At 44.0% G+C, this 20122-nt stretch overlaps 1 protein-coding gene across 10 annotated transcripts in view; it reads right to left on the bottom strand.

Annotated features, from left to right (window-relative positions):
* Positions 1-5306: 5306 nt before the first annotated feature.
* pcbp3 (poly(rC) binding protein 3) overlaps positions 5307-20122 on the bottom strand; it is a 50212-nt gene continuing 35396 nt past the window's right edge. For 2 of the 10 annotated variants that reach the window (XM_036540365.1, XM_036540364.1), the window contains 12 exons: positions 15600-15766; positions 15180-15203; positions 14994-15026; positions 14787-14903; positions 14483-14614; positions 13981-14109; positions 13084-13227; positions 11613-11654; positions 10220-10298; positions 8969-9021; positions 8287-8456; positions 6971-7286 (listed from right to left, as the gene is read on the bottom strand). In XM_036540365.1, the coding sequence (XP_036396258.1) occupies positions 7232-7286; positions 8287-8456; positions 8969-9021; positions 10220-10298; positions 11613-11654; positions 13084-13227; positions 13981-14109; positions 14483-14614; positions 14787-14903; positions 14994-15026; positions 15180-15203; positions 15600-15674 (1053 nt within the window). In that variant the 5' untranslated portion in view covers positions 15675-15766 and the 3' untranslated portion in view covers positions 6971-7231. Of the gene's footprint in view, positions 6297-6970; positions 7287-8286; positions 8457-8968; positions 9022-10219; positions 10299-11612; positions 11655-13083; positions 13228-13980; positions 14110-14482; positions 14615-14786; positions 14904-14993; positions 15027-15179; positions 15204-15599; positions 15767-20122 lie in introns of those variants that run through there. The other 8 variants (XM_036540373.1, XM_036540372.1, XM_036540368.1 and 5 more) reach the window with 8 other exon arrangements.

The raw sequence follows: 20122 nt of genomic DNA on the forward strand, positions 1-20122 counted from the left end.
TGCTGACCCTCTTGAGACGGATGTAAAGATGCCCTTGACTTTCATGTCGTTTGGTGTCTGTTTGTGCTTGAACCCGTCTCTGACATCAGATGGATTAGCACTGGCGACTGCCAGTGATAACACCTCTGCCTCGATATTACAGATTGCTGGCTGTTCTTTTTTTTTTTTTGTTCCTTGGAAAGAACACGCTCACAGACTGAGTCTGGCAAAACAGAAACTCAACTAGAGCGTTCTGTCCAAGTCTATAGTACTGCTGTACACTCAGGCAGCTGAGTTTATATTAGTTTAGATATGCGAACGCCTGAAGTCCTGGTTCTCTTTAAGGGTAGAAAGCTGAAATGGTGTATGTTTTGGGACTTTGGGAAGCTAATCAGAAGATACTCTTATATAAGACTACTGTAGTGTTGGTAAGGTCTTAATGAGCTCCTTGATGGTTCTGTTCATTTGGAAGCAGGATGAGCCGACTCTTGTTCCCTCTTGCCTACCCTCCAGTGATACAGGCAGGGGTGACTTGATGAAAAAAAAACTTTGCCCATCCCATTTAATTACGAAACCATTTTTAAACAATGGGACACTATAAATAGACACAAATGGGTTCTAACTTCATTATTGTAGCCAGTGCTTTTCAAAGCTTGTAATCATGATCTCAGATCTCTGCTTGTGTTGGACTGGGTGTTGACTGCAGCCCCTGCCTGCCACCCATGGCCTGACGGTCCCTGGTGGGGTGGGGGCTGTCTGTGGGTATTAATGGCCGAGATGTAACCTTGCCTTTGGCAACAAGTCCGGTCACAACCCATCGCGGTCGCTGCACCCCGGGCTGAGAGTCTGCCTGCTAATGGCTCTCTGTGGGGAACTCTGACGCAACGCAACCTTTGGCAGGCTTGACTCCAGGCAAGCAAATTAAGGTCATCGCTAGGAAACACAGCGGACAACAACATTATTTTATCCACATTTTGTGTTGCCCGGCAGATTTCTTCCTACTGTTGCTTGTGTTGTGTATGCTTTTTCTTCAGAGGCGTGTTTGTGCATTTATGAGTGCTTTGTTGATATATATTAAAACCGTATTAGCACATGCTGTAGTTGATGCTGTCAGGGCACAGGCCAAGTTCCAAGATGCTTCATTGGAAGGGGAGATCGCAGGGCAGGTACGTACGGCAGAACAGGCAGGGTCAAAAACCAGGAAGGCAGTCCGAGGCAGAATAAACAAGAAGCAGGGGTCAAAAATAGGAACAGGCTGGGTCAAACCGGGCAGGCAGGCAGGCAGAACAGGCAACCAAGGCAGGGCAGCAGGTAGGGACAAAGTCGAACATCAGGCGAAAGTCAGCACAGGACCAACACAAGGAGTAATCACGCGGGTACGCAACAGACAAAAACTGAGACGAACTGGCAACAAGACAGAGACGAGCAGGGTATATAAAGGGCTGGGCTAACGAGGAGATGGAATGCAGGTGGGCAGGCAGGCAGGTGGAGACGGTCAGGAAAGGTGGGCGGGGACAGGGCGGAGAGCGGGGCAGGGCTGGAACACATGGGATCTGTAAACAAAAGCACATGGACGACACTGACAGACAGGGAGATACACAAAAACAACAGCTAGGAAGCCAAAGTACTGACAGATGCTTATAAAACACTCGGATCAATGACAGGGTCCTTTGCTAGCTCTGTGAGCCCTCTAGTGGCACAGAGTATGCACGTCAGGACAGGTAATACCTCACACCTATAAACCTGGAGGACAGTCATATATATTTATGAACAGTCATATATATTTAAAACAAATAAAATTATGTTCAGTCGCTACACACCAGATACATGTATGAGAGTACATATTTTCAAACTAATATTAACTTATGTTGCAAAGTTTAGAGAAAATGATTATATTGTATATGTAAGTACAATTATATAGCATGTACAATTGTGAAAAAAATAATGTCAGTGTGGGGGCACTGAACACATAGTCAGAAATTTACTTCCAAAAATGACAAGAGTCTAGTCAAGGGAAAAAAGAAACTTTATTTTTTTTTTCCTTTTTACAAAACATTTCAAAGGTAACCTAATCTCAATAATTTAAATCTAATATACATCTGCAAGCAGCGAATCATCCAACATTAAATAAAACCCAAACTCTTTTGCTACAGTTTCAAACAGCAGAATATACAGAAGCACAGACAGAAAGAGGGGTCCTGTTTCTCTTTTTTTTGCTGCTCTAGTACAGGAGAAATAAAAGACGAGTGATCATGGCGAAGAAAACGAGGAGAACACCTGGAATGATCTTATTCTGCGTCTCATGCATCAAAGACGTTCGGAATGATTCTTGTTTTCAGCGCACAATTGAAGTGCTTTTGTTGGCTTGCCTTCGTCAGTTCGGATGGTTGGAATGAATGTGAGATTATGTGATGTTATGAGTCTGGTCACCAGATGAGAAAAAAAAACAACAGAGAAGCATTAGGTTGTTTTAAGAGGGTTTAGAATAGTTAAAGTAAGTGTATATCTGTGTTTCCCATGTACTGCCTTCTTTAAAACTTAGAGCTACTTAGAAATCTGATGCCAAGCTTCCTCGCAATTGTAATGACTCCAGCCAATCAATGCTTGGTAAAATTACCTTGATATTCTGCCCCATAAATAATTACCTGCTGCAATATCAATAACACAATACTCCCTCTAAGAATAACACACATACAACATACAAATGCACAAAATAGCAGTCAGTAGCAGTAGAAGAAGTAATAATAGTAATAATAATAGTAATAATAATAGTAATAATAATAAATCCCCATGTTAGAGAGTCGTTGCATTATTTGCTTGGGTCTGAAAGAAGTCACTTCAAGACAGAAGTTTGGAGACCAAAATCAACAAGTCAAAAGATTTCACTTTGATTGAGACCAAGTTTTGTGTGTGTGAAGTGAAACTAATATAATAAGTAAGATAACATATTAAATGCTACAATAAAAAGCACATTGTGTGTGCTTTTTTGACAGTGATTTACTGAATGAATATATTGAAAATATTTTGTATCGAAGAAACAACATTCCGTACAAGCTTATTCAATTACAATCTAACTAAATTCTCAAAAACTAAACTAAAAAATAAACCATTTAAATCTGTTTAAACCAAAATTCAAAATTTCAAAGCTGTGCAAAATATCAAACATAAGAACTATTGCAGAAGAAGAACTGTTTCAGTTATATGCATTGTCATAATCATCAGCAGAAAATAAGCCATCTAAAAGCAACAAGATGACATCATTTGGGCCTATGTACATTTCAGTCTTACCATAAACACTGTCATGAAAGGGCTATTATAATGTCATCTTTTAAGTGATGTCATAACATAAAGCAATACATAACAAATTTTATCTTACAGCTGCCAATCATATAATCTACAGTAACATTTAGCAATCTCAGTGTTTGTACCAACTAAATGTACAAGACATACAAATGGTAACGTTCACCTATAAGCAGGTTTAGAATTTTCATTATCCTATAAATTTCCTGTTAATCAATTCAAGAGTTTAGTTATACTTATGATGAAGCTAATTCATTATCCATCGAAGCGTAACGGTAATGGAGAGGAGACAGGTTCATAGTGGCATAGGTCCACACTTATTCCCATCTACATGATTGCTCAGCAGCTGTCCACCTTAAATCAGGCTGCTTTTGGCTTGGTGTATGACAGCTCTGATGCATGACACAAACCTACCCAAATGAAAGGATGGAAAGAATCCTTGAATATTTAAGGTGGACCGGAGTGACAGGGGTTATTAATAAGCACACTTATAAAAGATGCCATTTCTCAAAGTCTGCTTTTAAAAAAAAAAAAAAAGACTGAATCGCTTAATCTGTGGTGTTGAAAGAATTACATTCAACTTCAGTTTCAGTACCAAACCGTGTCTGACTAAAATGCAGTTGAGGCCTAGATACATAACATATTGGATCTCTAAACATTACAATCTCGGGAAGCATTGTAACTGCATGGGAGACCTATGAATGGAACGCCGTTTTCAGGAATGATAAAACCGAGTTCATGGCTCAGCCCAAAGGGCTACTACAACAGCAACAACAGCAACGCTCACAGCAACAAATCTGAACAAGACGAGAAAAAAAAATAACCTAAAAGAGCGGACAGCGGGACTGTGGTGAGAACGAGGTTCGTTTATGTGATTATAAACAATCTCTCCTTCTTGTATTCCCAGCTGTGTATGAGACACAGCTGTGTGTTTGCGGGACACATTCTGAAATGAAGATAGAGATGAGGTGCCATCCTTTCTGCTGTGTGGACAGAATTAGACTGGCTAATGTTGCAGTGAAGTGAACGGGTGTCACTCACACATAGCATAGACAGCACTAGTGAGAGCATTAGAAAGAGTAATAACTCTGGGGTCAAAGCTAAGGAACATCAATCAACTCAATTGATTTAATTATTATCGCAAAGAAGCATATAGCAGCAGTTGGTGTTTTTGTTACAGTTATTGCTTGTTGCAGTTTCAAACTGAAAAGTATTCTTTGTTTGGAAATAAAATATACATACATGAACAATTTAGTGCTTACAGTTAGTGCTAAGTTTTAATATGACAATTACAAACGTTTGGATGGTGGACCACAGGGAATTTCTTTTGGAGTTAATTTGCAAAAACAATCTGTGAAGTTGTATTCTGCATTGATAAAACTGAGTTGGACAAGTCTTGGATGCATTTCCCAACAACAGTTAGTGAGCTAATGTGACTTCACTGAAAGATTACTAATAACAGGAGACAGAAAATCTAACAACAGACACTGATCAGAAATCCATTAGCTGCATAAGTTGTTTATAATCACATAAACTGACCCAAAGGGCAAAAGCTAACCTGTTTTTTTCAATTGCTAAAAATCCCCTAATTTTAGAAGTAGCTAGGGTTTTATTTGTTAAAGCAGACATGGTGACCGTAAGAAAAGAAAACAAAAAAGACAGAAACAATCATGTTTAAGAGGAAGGCAGACTTGGTTCTGGAGTCTGCCTCCGCCCCCTGGGTTCTGGCCTGAACCCTTGAACATTCCATGGCCCTAAAACATTTGGTTCAGTCCAAACACAAATTCTACACTCAGGCTAATTTTCAATCATGCTGATTGCGTCTGAAGTGGTCCGGAGGCTATCGATAGCGTAAAGTAATCTTGTCTATCTCGTGAGCGAAAGCAGGCGAAAGTGCGAACATGTACATCGTTATAACAGGGGCATTTAAAAGTCTTTTTGAGTTTTCACACATGAATGCGTGCAGACAGCAGATTCCAGCCTTCGAGTTTCCGGAGCAGGAAAACGCAGAAGGCGGGAATTCTGTGACTCGTGTCCTGGAGAGCAGTATGACAGACGCAGCCGTATGCACAGCACACTTGCACGCATACAGCCATTAACGGTGAATGGGGTGTAAACAGACGGGCATAGATTTCATTATTGGCAAGCTGGTATTCACTTTCAAGAGAAGCAATTTTTAGATTCAGCATTTTCATAACACTATTCTCGCAGACTTCACCTACAGCACCTATATGCACATGTAAAAAGAATATTGAATAATATGTTTTTTTTTCTCTACATCAGTTGTAGTATTACTGTTTTAATAACTAAAATTGCATTTCATGTAATGCCACTCTTTTCTGTTGAGTGTCCATACAATTTGTTGGGGCGTGTCTTTGAATAGCTTGTAAGCTGAATACCAACGCAGGCCTGATAATGTATCTGCAGAGAGGTCCCTCCTGCTGCCTCTACACCCATGCAGATGCACTGGGAGGGGGGGGGGGGGGGGTGCATCTCTCTGAGAGCCATGTGTGAGAGGCGCGGGCACGAGGAACCCTGCTGCACATGGTTTACAGCATCCATAAACCATCTGAAATATTCATTTTACAAGCGTGCATTTCCATGCCGCTGCAAAGACTGTTTGAGAATAGGCTTTCAGAGGCCCACAGTGCATAACATACAGGAAGAAAAAAAAAATCACAGTGAAGGTTATGCTTATGCAGAGCGCCCGTTTGAAGCATGTACGGTACTAGAGTGTCAAAAAAGCACATTGTCAGTTGAAGCAGTGGGGAACAGGACTGGAGCATCAAGTCAACAACGCGGGTATGGAAGGAGGAACATTAAACTGGAATATTTAAATGAGTATACATTATAGTATATAAATAAGTTATAATCACTTAAAATGCAGGATAGCCAAATACAGAGAGAGAGAAAACAAACTAGGTGCAATGCCATTGGCTCAAGAGGGTCATGTGATGCAGTGAAGGATGATGGGTAGAATTTAGAGTGTGCCCATTCCAGTGACCTCAGACGTCAGCCTAGAACAGTCAGGGAGGGGGAGGGAAAGGAGGGGGTCGGGGAGGGGGGTAGAAAAAATAGAGAAAAATAAAACAACTTTGAAATCATTTGACACTTCCGTACAACACAAAAAGCTCTGCAGTTCTTCACTAGTGAGCTCTCCGTGCGTTTCTCTGTGCTGCATATAGGTAATGCATACAGATTTTTCACTGCATTCGGGCTGAAAACCATAAAAACTCCCAAACGATTTCCAACACATATATATATATTTTTTTCCGAGAGAAGCATTTACTAAAGCGAGTCTCCTGACCCAAACGAAAGTCAAACAAACGAAGGTAATATTTGAATCAACATTTCAAAGTTTAACAACCATAATGAAACAAATAAAAATCCACCTTGGTTTATGTATGTAACTCCTTTCAGGATAGAGACTATTTCCTCCTTGCCTTCCTCTGTTAAATCTATTGCCTCTATCTGTAAAGGAATACTACGACAACATCCCAACATAGGCGCATCACATCACTCCTGTCTCCTAGCCAACAGCATTGCCTAGTAGCAATCAGATGCAATTACATTTTTTGTATGTTTTTTATAAATTTTACATTTTTTGTACATTTTTTTTTGTTTATTTTCCTGACAAGGGATTTGCAAGACTGAATCAACAACCCTACTCAGCAATACAAGCAAACGGGAGAGAGAGAGAATAGCACAGCCGGGTCCTAAGCATTCTGCATGCTGAAATACTTAACTAAAGCACTACAAGAACAAAACCAAACTACATCATTAACGTCTCCTTTTTTAGCAGTAGCATCCTCGTTCAAGGAGGGTGCCTGCTGGAGGCTGATTGTCAGGTAGACAGGTAAGTGGGTGCTAGTCGGGGCTAAAGGGGGGTGTACATCAGGTTTAGAGGGAGATGGCTGCTGTAAGCTTCTGATTATGGGGCTGGTTTAGGGCTTCAGGATGTAGACATGGATGAGGGGTCATTCCACATGGCCGCCACGTCTCTGAACCTGCCAGTGGAACCGTGGGAAAGCAACAGCCATTAGTTTCTCCCGCTACTCTACAGCTCCCGATTTGAACAGAACAAATTCATTACAGTTTTTATTTTTCCTGATAACCACAGACTAAAATCTAAACATGCTGACCCACCTATCTGTAGTACTTCTGAAGTTGCCCCCCCCCCACCTCCCCCCCACGGCCGCTGCGTTAGATGACTCTAACAACAACAGTCTAGCAATAACTCTATCAAGCATAAGAAAAACGCTACCAGTAACAACAGTCAAAGACTTCAGCTGCAGTATAATGGGCAAGGCTGAGAGCCTGGAGGCCTCCCTGCATAGCCTGCAGCACAGCGTACAGGATGTATCTCCACAGCACGTTGTCTGAGGTGGCAAAGAGGGATAAAGGCCAGGTGAGAAAGGCCTGCAAGTGGAGAGATGGGGCAGAGAGCCACCCTTAAGAGGTGTGAATGAGAAACAGTGAGTCTAATGAAACACGTCCACCACTGCAGCCAAAGATACTGCCTCGGGCCGTGGGGGCAACAAACCTCTCACCAGGTGTGTGCATGAAGGTGAGGGTGCTGACTGGGTCTTCCAGGTGTTAATTATCAGTTACAGCAGAACTCGTATATCGTCTCAAAGCAGGCTTTTCTGAGAGATTTTATTAGTAGCAGAGTGTATGGATGCAGGCAGTGTTTTGTGTAAGAAGGGGCTAAGATGGTAATACTCCTTTCAGCATCTGTTCAAACAACATGTGAGACCTGTGGTCATAGATTTTAATCAATATCTTTCAGCATTTATCTGATAACACTGTGGTTTTCACACTGGAGTGCATCTGCCCTGGAAGCACACGGGAACGCATGTGATTGGCAGTCAGCCCCAGAGGCCTTTTTGATTGGTTGTGCTGTGTGTGACTGTCTGAGCCAATGGGGCAGGGCTGTGTGAGGGCAGTTTTGGCTACCTTGCGTTGGTGAGGTACTGGGCAGGGCTGTGTGAGGGTAGTTTTGGCTACCTTGCGTTGATGAGGTACTGAGCGAGGCTGATGTTGGCGGGGGTTCCAGTGATGGTGATCTGGCGCTCTGAAGACCCTTCCATGGCGTTAGCGATTTTGATCTGCGCCCCAGACATCTGTCGAATCTCGTTGATTTTGGTTCCCTGGCGCCCGATTATGCAGCCTATTAGCTGGGAAGAAATTGCAGAGGTTCTTAAAAGGAATATCAGGGCCCAAAATCCCATCTCAGCTTTCATAGCATGTATCTTACTTTGCGATTTCTCTTCATAAATATGTATGGATGTAATGTAAAGATATGCTATGATACAATCTGTTTGACTTGCGGGGAAATCGCTACAACAAGCCTTCCCGAGCAGAGTAGTTTTTTCTTTACTCAAGGGTTCATGAGTCATTCTTATGAAAAAAATAGGTCCTTAACAAGGGTATAGTTAAGTAAGTAAGTAAACTTAAATAAATTTAAGGAAAAGTAAGCTATATACCATTTATCTACCTGATGTGTATACAGTAAGCTCAACTGAACTCTTCCCATCGTTGAATTTTCCAACACTTATTTTTTCCCAAAAGGCTCAAAATGAATTTCAGTTCAGATGTTGACGGATGATTGATGGTTGATGTGGAGAGTGCATGATGGGATTGATATTGTATGCATCAGTGAGGGTCCTTGCTACAGCCCCATACTCACATCATTGGGAATGGTGAGTTCATGAGTACTGGCCGGGGGACTGGCATCCAAACCTGGAGCGGGGGCAGGGGGGGAGAGAGAGGAGGGCATAAATAGCATTTCAAACGCAGGGGTTGTGTCCGTGATGGGAGAGCTCCACGGCAGCCCCTCCGCCCTGAGAGAGCTGGTCTCCTGCGGCCATCCCAGCAGTCTGCTGCCCTGACAAGCTCACACCTGCGCTGGGCCTCGCTGCAGAAAACAGGAAGTTACATGCTGGATCCTCTGAGTTTCCGTGGCAATGGGAGGAAATTCGTTTTTAGAAAACCCTGATTCTGATGGACCTTCGTGTTCTGTCACCGTTTGTAGGTAAAGTTGATTTTGATGAAATGGATTACCTATCAATACTGTAGATTTAAAAATAAGATTGAATTTTTTTAATTTCGTAATAGACTCTGCCTGTACAAAATTGTGTACAGAGCATTTCCTGGAATATTCTGGAGCATACATCAATACACTAATAAATACACATATTAATTTCTGTAATCTGTTTTATATGAATGCGGCAGAATTTGTTTTGAGGTGCACAAAGAACAAATGACATCCACTGTACTGTATGCACAAGTGGTGCACTGTTTCTGGAACGGCCTGTAAACAAGTTATTTTAATCAAGTTATTTTACGTCACATATAAGATAGCGATGCTTGAGTCATCTGTAGATGATACTAATGCAGAACGAATCAAATCTAGCCGTCTTTATTCAAGAGGCCTTGTATTTATCGGCTGAAGGTTGCTTTTTAGAAGTCAGAATTGAATGGAGATGATGGAGTACTGTATAAAGCATATAGGTGTACTGTCTGTGGTCTGTTATTCAGGGTGATTATTACACTGATGTGTCTCTTCACGCTGTTTGGTGCCGTGTAAGATGACACCTCTAAGGCTTAAGTGCAGGAAGCTGGCCTTTTGTTAGGTTGCCTGGGGAGATGTCCACTCCAGCCAGGGAGTGAACCCTCTCCAACCTTCATGTGCGATAAAAACCTCAGGGCCCTACAATGGAGCACAAAGTGAGATGAAATGCACAAAAAAGTGAATAAATAAATAAAACAAAGCCAAAATAAAAAGGAAGATTGCCACGTAAACGTGGAGAGCAACCACCAGGGGGCACTGTGAAGCGCAACACGGAAGAGATAAAGTGAATGAGAAAGAAGAAGGAGACAGAGAGAGCTTCTACAGGTAAAAGAGAAGGACATTTGAATAGGGCTGTTGGGTACGTACCAGGGAAAGCAGGGGTGGTCTGTCCGAGGGGAGTAAAGGGGGTTTGCTGCATAGCCAACTGGTGGAGCTTGGTCAACTGCTGACGGGGTGGGAGGGACAGTAGAACTAAGAGGTTATTTTTATAACACAGGTCACACCAAGAAATCAAGAACTAAACTAGAATAAAGAAACAACAAGGAAAGGCTGTGACACATCACGGTGGAAGAAGAGAAAGAGAGAAGGAGAGAGAAAGAGAGCGAGAGACTCGAGTAGGACTTGGCCTGAATTTGTCACTGAATGCGGTGTGCCGTGATTCTCCTGTTTGATTTTGGAGTGCTGGTGGAGTGACTGAGAGGCCAATAGGATGAACGGAAGCAGCGGCGTTATTTCACTGTATGTACTGTGCTCCTGCATCGTCCAGACATGTGCACGTGTGCAGGTAGCAGGTGAGGTTTTTCACCTTTTCTGAAGACACAGCAGCATCATAGCATTCAGCAAATACTTACGCTCAGTTGCTCTGTCTGCTTATGGAGCAATGCATCACCCTTGTGAACCCCAGATTCCTCACCCACATACATACCTGACCCCTGCCTACACCCAAGGCGTTATTTACAAGTCTGCGGGGGAGTGGGGGGAGGGGTGAAACCTCGTTAAGACTCGCGGACGCATGACCTTCACACGTTTTACCTGCGTTTACACTCTTTCCGTTACATTTCTGAAGGTAACTGCTGTCCCTCATTGCACCCTGTTGATGTGGGGAGCGGATGGAACATATACTGAGAAATGTGTTCACCCTTTAGCAGGAGTTTTAATGAGGTGAGGAGAACGTTGGGCCCAGGCTTGACTGATTGTAACGTCAAGCAATGTCTCCTTGGGCATCAATCACCGTTTCCCCCCAAATTAAAGGAGTTGACACGCGGTATCTTTCTGGATGTTCTTTACCGCAGTGACTGATGATGTCACATTATTAACGGAGACAACATGGCCTTCTGGGACCAGGGAGGTGTGGGCAGCGCGGCCGGCGCCTTTTTATCGCATCATCATCTGTGGCAACTCTACTACAAAGCGGTTTTTGTGATGCAAGCAGTCAGATCCCGTGGGGAGATGGTTATGATAGAATCGATATTCCTGCACCTTTTGAATCTCCCAGAAATGGAAAGCGTAGCGCTTCTCCCGACAAAATGACAAATGCCTCAGCTGTCTCTTTCCCTTCCACAGGCCAAGTCCTAAATAGTTTGGTTCACACTTCGGAAGGCACAGGTTGAGAGCAATTTCAGATTGTAATATGACACAAATTACATATCAGAAATGTCGTATTAATATTATTAGGTAATATTAATATAAGTCGGCTTTAAATAAAGAAGCATGCAGGCTGATGACATAGTATGGAGGGAAGAGGAGATTGGGAACTCACATCTGGGTGTGGAATGGCATACTGTCCCTGAATAGTGTAGGCCTGTATGGGGGGGAGAGACAAAAGGAGAGACATGTTAGAATCTCCATGTTAGTGCCGGGAAACTCAAGCCCTGCTCACTGTACTGTTATAGGTTATATTATCCAACACATTTCGCTGGTAACTTATCAGTTAAAAAGCCTTGACTGAAATTAAACTTTATTTTCCTCTAGAATAGTTTAAATGATCTGAAATATACCCTTTTCTTTCTCTAAAAATGACTACACATATACATTTTCACTACATTTTCTGCAACACAAAAACATGATGTATTCTAAAAAAAAAAAAAGTCTATGAAATGGCAAACTTCTTCTAATAAATACGTTCCAAATTACCCAGCCAGACATCTGACCCCATTTAAATACGAGGCATTTCCATTTAGTGTATTGCCCTTACGGTGTGTTTCCACTTTCTCCCAGATTTAACAATTTAAGTTACTGTGGCCTTGAGTAGCTCCGCGGTTGATAGACTGCTCACAGTCTATGCTCTTCCTGCAGCTGGTATATTAAGCCGCAGGACTGGAGGGAAGAGTCAGAGGTCTGGCTGGGCAGAATGGATGCTACCATTCCTCACTCAGCTGATGTATGAAATATTAACACACTGAATCACTTCAATCACTCATTTTCTCTTTGCTGGAAGAAATGAACTGGAATGACACTGAAAAACTTGTTGATACAATATCCCTTTAATATTGCCAGAATGTCCACGAAACCGGACTTCGTTTTGCAAGCGAAAACTTTACAAATGAGAGAGTGTTTTTAGGAACAATTCAATAACTGTTCAAAAGGGTGGCTGCCAAAACAGTGATGTAAGATGTTCGATTTAAGTAAGGCTGTGGAAGGCAGACTCAATATTAAAAGGATAAAGTTATCTTTTCCAAAGGGGGGGAGACACAGTGCTGGGAGCCTGCACAGGAGCGGAGTTCGGACTGTGTTACAGCACACAGACACATTATTGCTTATTTCAGCAAGTATCTGAGCATCAAGCATTAACTAGTTACCAAAGCTTGAACTCAGAGGCATGGCAACTGCATGGTATTTTGGAAAACCCCATCTTCAGTTAGGACGCCCTGTGACTGCAGAACATTACACAGGGCAATGTCACTTGATTTTGCATTACATTAATTTAGCAGATGCTCTTATCCAGAGCAACTTCCAGCACAAGAGCGACTGTCTGTACACCCCCCCCCCCCTCCCATGACACAAACTCACAAGGACATCCAGCTCCACACACAATGCTGCCATGCCATTTGGGTTAGGTTCTGGTTAAGAGCTGGTCCTCTACCCCGGGGGAACAGTCGCCCTAAAGGCCCCCCCCACACATGCTGTGGCCCTCTGAAGGCTCCCCTCCTCCTCCCCCCCCCAAGCTTTTCCCTGGCTGACTCGGGCGGCGGCATGCGAGTGAGAAGGTGAGAAAACCTGAGCGCACTAACAGGCAGTGGCTGGTGCTGCAGTAAAAGGCTGAGGTTGGCTGCGGACGCCGCCAGCGGCTCGGCTCTTACCTGGCCACCTGAAAAAATGACGGGGGTGGAGGCGGGCTTTGGGCGGTAGGGAATGGTGGCACCTTTCGGTGGGGACTAGGAGAGCGGAAGAGGGAGAGGCAGAGACAGAGTTAGAGCAGGAGAGAAGAGAGCAAAGAGCAGGAGAGGTTGACCCTGGACCCGCACCACGCTCCCGACGCCTCACGTTCCTCACCTTACCTGTGCGCAGGTGCTCTCTCTCAAGCCGAGAGAGCTGAAATTCTCCCGAAAAATAACTACAAACAGCAGTGTGTTGTGCTGGCCTTGCAGGGAGGGCGGCCAAGGCTGCCGCTTCAGGGAGGCGCGGAAGCCGCTTGTTTCAATTATGCATGTCTGTCTTTGAAAGCATCCCTGCACGCATGGCGGGGTGTTATTGATTTATGTGGCAGCGTTACAACCTGCAGTATGTGAGTGTTGTGTGAAATGCTGTACACCGAGCGCATGACACCATGTGCTTCTCGGATTAGATGGTCTGAGGGATTCGCCTAGTGTTGCTTGTCAGCTTAGCTATCAGGCAGAAATAACACGTATGCCAATAAACGTCATCCAGAGACACCCAACATAATACCTATCAATCAAGGTTTCCCGACTAAGGTACCAAAGGTCTGACATCCAGCTGGTTAAGGAGAGAATACATGATCTTTTTTATTGCTAAAAATCGCTGCTCAAACTCCCAAAACATAGGACTGGGGGATTCAGAAGGATTGGGTCAGTGTTAGTGTGGCAACAGCTGGCTGTCCAGGCTGGGTTCTGTCTGAGCTCTGTCGGGGTGCGCGGAGTGACCCCAGCCTGAGTCCTGGCATACTGTACCTCTAGCATGACCACACATATTTGTTTGACACACTGGATGATGGCTTCTGGGGTCCCGGAGATAGTCACGGCACGTTCTGTGGAGTTGGGCAGCATGTCTCCGGCCACCTGCACCTGGGCCCCTGTGGACTGGAGGCACAGTGATGTCACAGCGATGTCACAATGGGCCAAAACACTAAAAGGGGCGGGACATTGCAGCTAACAGTGGACAGTCAGTTACATCACGTTACATTATCATCACTTAGCAGATGCTCTTATCTAGAGTGACTGACATACATTAAAATTTTACATGGTATCCATTTAGACAGCTGGATATTTCCCGAGGCAATTCTGAGTTAAGTACTTTGCCAAAGGGTGCAGCAGCAGTGCCCCAGCAGGGAATCAAACCAGCAACCTCTGGGTTACAAGCCCTGCTCCTTACCACTGTGCCACACCGCTGCCCGGTTGTTTGGCTATGAAAGGGTTCTACCAAAGGGCTGAGTAACACAGCTGAGCTCCTTACCTCTCTCATCTCCTTGATCTTGGAGCCTCCCTTTCCGATGAGGGATCCGCACTGGCTGGCTGGGACCACCAGACGCAGGGTCACTGGAGGTTTGCTGGTGGCTGGACTGTTGCTCATGGAGTTGATTATATCCTGAAAAGCCACCAGACCCCATTAGACATCATCTGCTGTCTGGGCAGCTTCCCTTTCAGACATGCAAAGTCTGCGCTGGGAGGGAAATCTGCTCCTCAGAACCAGAGTCACAAAGACTCGCATCAGAGAGCGAGGGGCTGGGAGAGTTTGCACAGAGGAGCTACAGTGATACCTCTTCGAATTTGTAGGCGATCATGGCGAAGGCCTTGAAAATGGCGTCTGTGGGGCCTGTGATGGTGACGATCCTCTCCGGACAGTTTCCCTCTGAGATGTTGATGCGGGCGCCGCTCTGGGGAGCAGAGAGGTCAAAGGTCAGCACAGCCTGCACCTCGAGTGGAGGGGAACACTCCCGTTACTTGCTGTAAGACTGAGGACCTACCTCCTCCCGCATTTTCTTTACCGTTTCCCCTTTCTGAAAGGAAGAGGTAAAAATCAGGGATGATGTTTATTAAAGGAACAATTTTTTTCAGATTAATTTAACATAAAGAACAATACGCACACTTTACAATACAATGAATACAGAAATAATAACATCACCCATTTTACCATACTGCATAACACATACCTTGCCAATAATACTTCCGACCTCCTGTAAGGGGAGAAAAATCAGTTATATTTAAATATTTTCAACAGTTATGGTTCATATTTTTCCGTCTTCATTACTGAGACGATCAAATTTCTGGGAGATGACAATTCAATCAAGATGAGCTGAAAGTGTAAACAATTCAGATGCTAAGTTCGCTGCAGTTGAGCAGGTAGACATGCGCTGACTGAGAGGTCAGTCTGTGGTGTTTCAGTTTTACAGCTGCAGGGATTGTTAGATGTGCAGTTTGAAGTGGATAGGGGAGACAGGGGAGTGAGGGACTCTTTCACCAATCAGCAACGAGTCAGACAGACACACAGGACTTGAACTCGCTGTAGTGTTTTATTGGCCCTCTTGTCCTCTCCTCACTTCCTGTACCCACAATTCCCCACGTTTGCTTACTTTGCCGTGCATGAGGAGCCGGATGGTGAGGGTGACATTCAGCCCGCCTTCTGACTGGACTTTGGTGGGTTCCATGCTGGGAGTGGAGGTGAAGCAGGAGTGTGGTCACGTGCCAGGAGTCCCCCAGGGGCAGGAAGAGTGTGATGGTACAGCAGCCAACCAATCACCTGCAAGGGGCGGGGACAGAGGCACACCCACTATGGTTAGAAAGAGGACTCGGAACACGGAGACTTAAAAAATCTTTAAAAGATTAATTCTGAGAATGTGTAAAATGACAGCTCGTCTGGTTCCATTAAGGCTTAGATGAAATTATGTTCCTTTCTGAATTAATTGTCATGTATTTATGCTTATGTCTAACACAAGAGGGAGCACTTTTCAAAATATTCGTTCAGGGATTTGGTGGAATAAACAGAATAAATTAATGCCAATATAAATATGTTGATAGATGTGGAATAATATTCAACATTTATTTCCACTGCATTTTTACAGTGTCAACATACATATAGCAGTAGGACCAAAAATATTCAGTTTGCATTTCTTCTTGTATGGACTGCATGTTTCTACATTTTTGCCTTTGCCTCTTTCCTGCTTTTGGGACTCCACCCATATGAATCACTTTGAAGCGTTTTCTAGCAGAAAAGAGAGAAGGCCAGATTTCTGTATACCTACGCAGGAAAGTGATGTAAATCTCCTATAAATAAATGAGGTCAGCAGCTCTAGACGACCATAAAAATATTTCACACACCACTGTACTGCAGCTCAAATTGGATTGTGACAGCAAATACATTCTGACCGTGCGAGACTTTGTAACTCTGGTATCCGACATTGAACCAGCACAGACGCAATAATTCTGGGACGCCAGAGAGAGAGGTACAGTCCGCTCGAGAGCTAAACCCAGCCAAACATTTCTCTCACCCCATAAATTAGCCAGCGTGTTACGGATTTAGACTGTTTCTATCGGGAGTTAAACGTACAGTCACAGTTTGTGTTTTGCAGAAATGTCAGAGCCTGCAATACTCACCACACCTTGTGGTGTTACACCACACATACAGAATATAAGGAGGTGTGTTACAATGAAAAGCAGTATCACAAACTCAAAATCCCAACTTTATAAGCACCTACACACACACACACACACACACAAATGCTGGCACACATACACAAGGTGTTTTTATTCAGATGCATTTCCGTCCTGCTGCAGTATAGGTAGACAGGATTTTTCTTTAATTATTCATGACCATTATGGGATGCATGGAAAGAGGATAAATTCTAGGTGCCCGTGTTTTTAAATAGATTTACCTGGGCTGTGGTCCTGTCTGTAGTGATGGGGAGCACCATGACAGGCTTACTTTACATAAAGTCACATGGGGCTCGGCTCAGAAGCCGAGAATGAGATTGAAACACAGGGCTTAAGCATGCTTTAGCATCGCCGGGCTAAGAGGAGTACAGGACAGGGTGATGGGAAAGGAGAGGATGAGAGAGGGTACAAGAGATGAAGAGATGACAGAGAGAGGAGAGAGAAGAGAGAGGAGGATTAGACGGTGGAGAGAGTGATGAGAGAGAGAGGGAGACAGGAGAAAGGGAGAGAAGGGTTGGACAGAAAAAAAAGAGGAAGAGTATAAAGAGGGAGAAAGATGAAGGTGGTGTGCGTGTGCGTGTGTGAGTGTGTGTGTGTGTGTGTTGGGGGGTGGTCATGAGACAAGCGCACATAAAGAGGAAGGCTGAGGATGGAGAGCCAGCTGTCCTCCAATCTCCCAGCCGAGCTCAGATTACATAAAGGCTATAATCCTGGGCTAACACCGGGGGTGCTGGGCACTGCAGCCAGTGGTCAGAAATAAACCCACTGTGGCCAGCACTGATGAATCTGGCTGCAGCTTGCCCTGTGGGGGGGCCGAGCCGGTGAGATTTTCAGCGTTGTGTGCACCGAATCTCAGCGAAATGAATACAGCACACAGAAGGAGGTAGAGGGCCCTCATCGTGATCAAAATGGTTAACATGGCATCTTTGAATGCCATGTTTGAGTGAAGGGTGATAGTTCTATGCAATAAAATGTCAAAGATGGATGTGAATCTAAGTATTAGGGAGTGGTTTATGTTTTTATTCAATAAACCTCAGCTGTCATATATGATGGCAATTTGGAATCTTCTGTTTGACAAAATGAGTATGCAGTGAGAATTGGTTTGGCCCTCGCAAATGTCACCTCTGGGACAAAGTCTTCAAACGAGTTTTGTAAGAAGAGATCTGAAAACTGTGAACCCATTCGTATCTCTCGTCTACTTCTGAGAACACAGGCATAAACAGCGAAATACAATCAAATGTCAAACATGAATCTCAGCCGCTAGCCTTAAAACAGAACGACATTAAAATTCCAAATCCTGCTTTATCTCTGTGCTAGCTGCTCTGATTGACAGCACTCTTTTGGAAAAACCAAAATCTTCTTGTCATTCATTGATCATTAACGTCAGAATTTAAACGTGAATCTTGATGAAATAATCCTTTCTTTTAATAGCTTTTTAATCACACATCATCAGCAATAGACTAGTAAGATGTGCCCTGCATACATATACGCAGTATGTAGGTGGAATATCCAAGCCATCTGTTCAAACAAAATGGCTGTATGTTTGAACAATTCTGACCTCGATAGCCATGTTAATGTTTGCTTTTATCCATGGGAATCTTCATCAGTGCCATGTTGGCTGGCGACCGGTGTTTGAACAAAATGCAGCGTATAATGAATTTACATGAACAACGGTTATTTTTACGTTGATATGTACATGTAAATTTCATGTTAATTTTTACTGAGAGCCGCCCAGTCGTTATTAAGAGCAGTATTTCTCATGACATCTGATGTAGAAAGTGGGTCAAGCCTTCCGCTAAAGAGCTTCTGGCCCCATCCTCTGTGGTAGCTATTGAATTAATCACGCTTTACGCATGGTTTAGCAGCGTTCCCAAAATGCTCCTTTTTTCCTGCTCTTGCTTTGTGTTTCGTACAGAAATGATTTGAATTACATTCACAGAGATACTGCACTTCTGTGTTGTCTACCTTTCACTGCTCTTTTTTGCCTCTTAATGCATCTTCTCTGAAAGGCTACTGAACTGTAAATAAATAAGAAAAATAATTACATAAATATGAAAAAATATACTGGAAATGATATTACCATACATGGATGGAGGTCTGTTTGAAAATGTTGCCATTTCTTTATGCAACATAAAAACAAGTCTTGTCACAGCCTTCCTCACACTGACCAATCAAAGCCCTCAATGACACTGCTGTATAGCACTGTGGGTATCATCATATATGAGGTGGGCAGAAGAAAGGGCCAGGGAGAAATCTGATGGAGCAGCCCAGTGAGGAACACGCATCTGACTCTGCTTTCATTTTCTATACTAAAAGAAAAATGGGGTGGCAGTATAGCGTAACGCTAAGGAGCGGAAAGGTTGCAGGTTCGATTCTGCTGTATCCTTGGGCAAGGTACTTAACCCAGAATTGCCTCAGTAAATATCCAGCTGTCTAAATGGGTAACATGTAAAAACTGTAACCTGTGTAAGTCGCTCTGGATAGGAGCACTTGCTAAATGACAATAATGTAATGTAATGTAATAGCATTGATATAGTCTGCCTCAGTGTGAAACAAACTAACAGACAGAAAGGGGGCCAGTCACAGCATCATGGCGGAGCGTCTTTTGCATGTAGATGCTGCATCTTCCCTCTCTTCATGTCTGCGTTTGGAGGAAGAGTTTGCAGGATGTGCCGTGAGAGGCTGGTGTGAACCAGCTGAGCGGCCGAGCCTGAGCCAGGACACATGTGCCATTTTCTGAGAGCCGCTCAGATCCCTGCCTCACGTGACTCTGTGGGACCGATCTGCGGAGAAGCAAATGTCTGCCCCTGCTTCGCTCTGCCGTCACACTCTGCCTCAGGACGCCCACACACACCCACACACCCCCCACCCCCACACACACCCACACACCCCCCACCCCCACACACCCCCACACACACCCACACACACCCCCCATCCCCACACACCCCCAAGTGCCTGGACGTCGTCTGCTTCACCATGTGAACCTGGCTCTGGAATATCTGCTTGTGTGGTCCCCCACAACACATCTGATTCCTCTGTAGGGTCACCGTCCTCTCCTCCCCTATCGTTTCGGCAGAGGCAGAGAATGACACAGTCTGAGACGGCTCTGTGAAGCTCGGCAGACTCCAGCTTTTCCCTAGCATGGTAATCCTGCATTACAGAGAAGGAGCCGCAAACCATAGACCATCAATTTCCAGCCCAGACAAAACCCGAGGCCATCATCTCTCATGTCTTACATAAAAACAGCCTCCCCATCACAAGGGGAGAGACCAGCCTGGGATAAGTGCTCTTTGGGATGAAGTTATATCAAAACACATTTGGACTACAGGCACTTTTTATAATTATTTTGAAAGGAGAAAATAAAATGGATTTTCTTTTCATTGAATTCTATTGAAATACTTTTTTACTAGAAAAAACTTTTAGAGCCAGTATAGATGATAGGGCT

The sequence above is a fragment of the Megalops cyprinoides genome, chromosome 11 (assembly GCF_013368585.1).
Source record: "Megalops cyprinoides isolate fMegCyp1 chromosome 11, fMegCyp1.pri, whole genome shotgun sequence".
NCBI classification, from domain to species: domain Eukaryota; kingdom Metazoa; phylum Chordata; class Actinopteri; order Elopiformes; family Megalopidae; genus Megalops; species Megalops cyprinoides.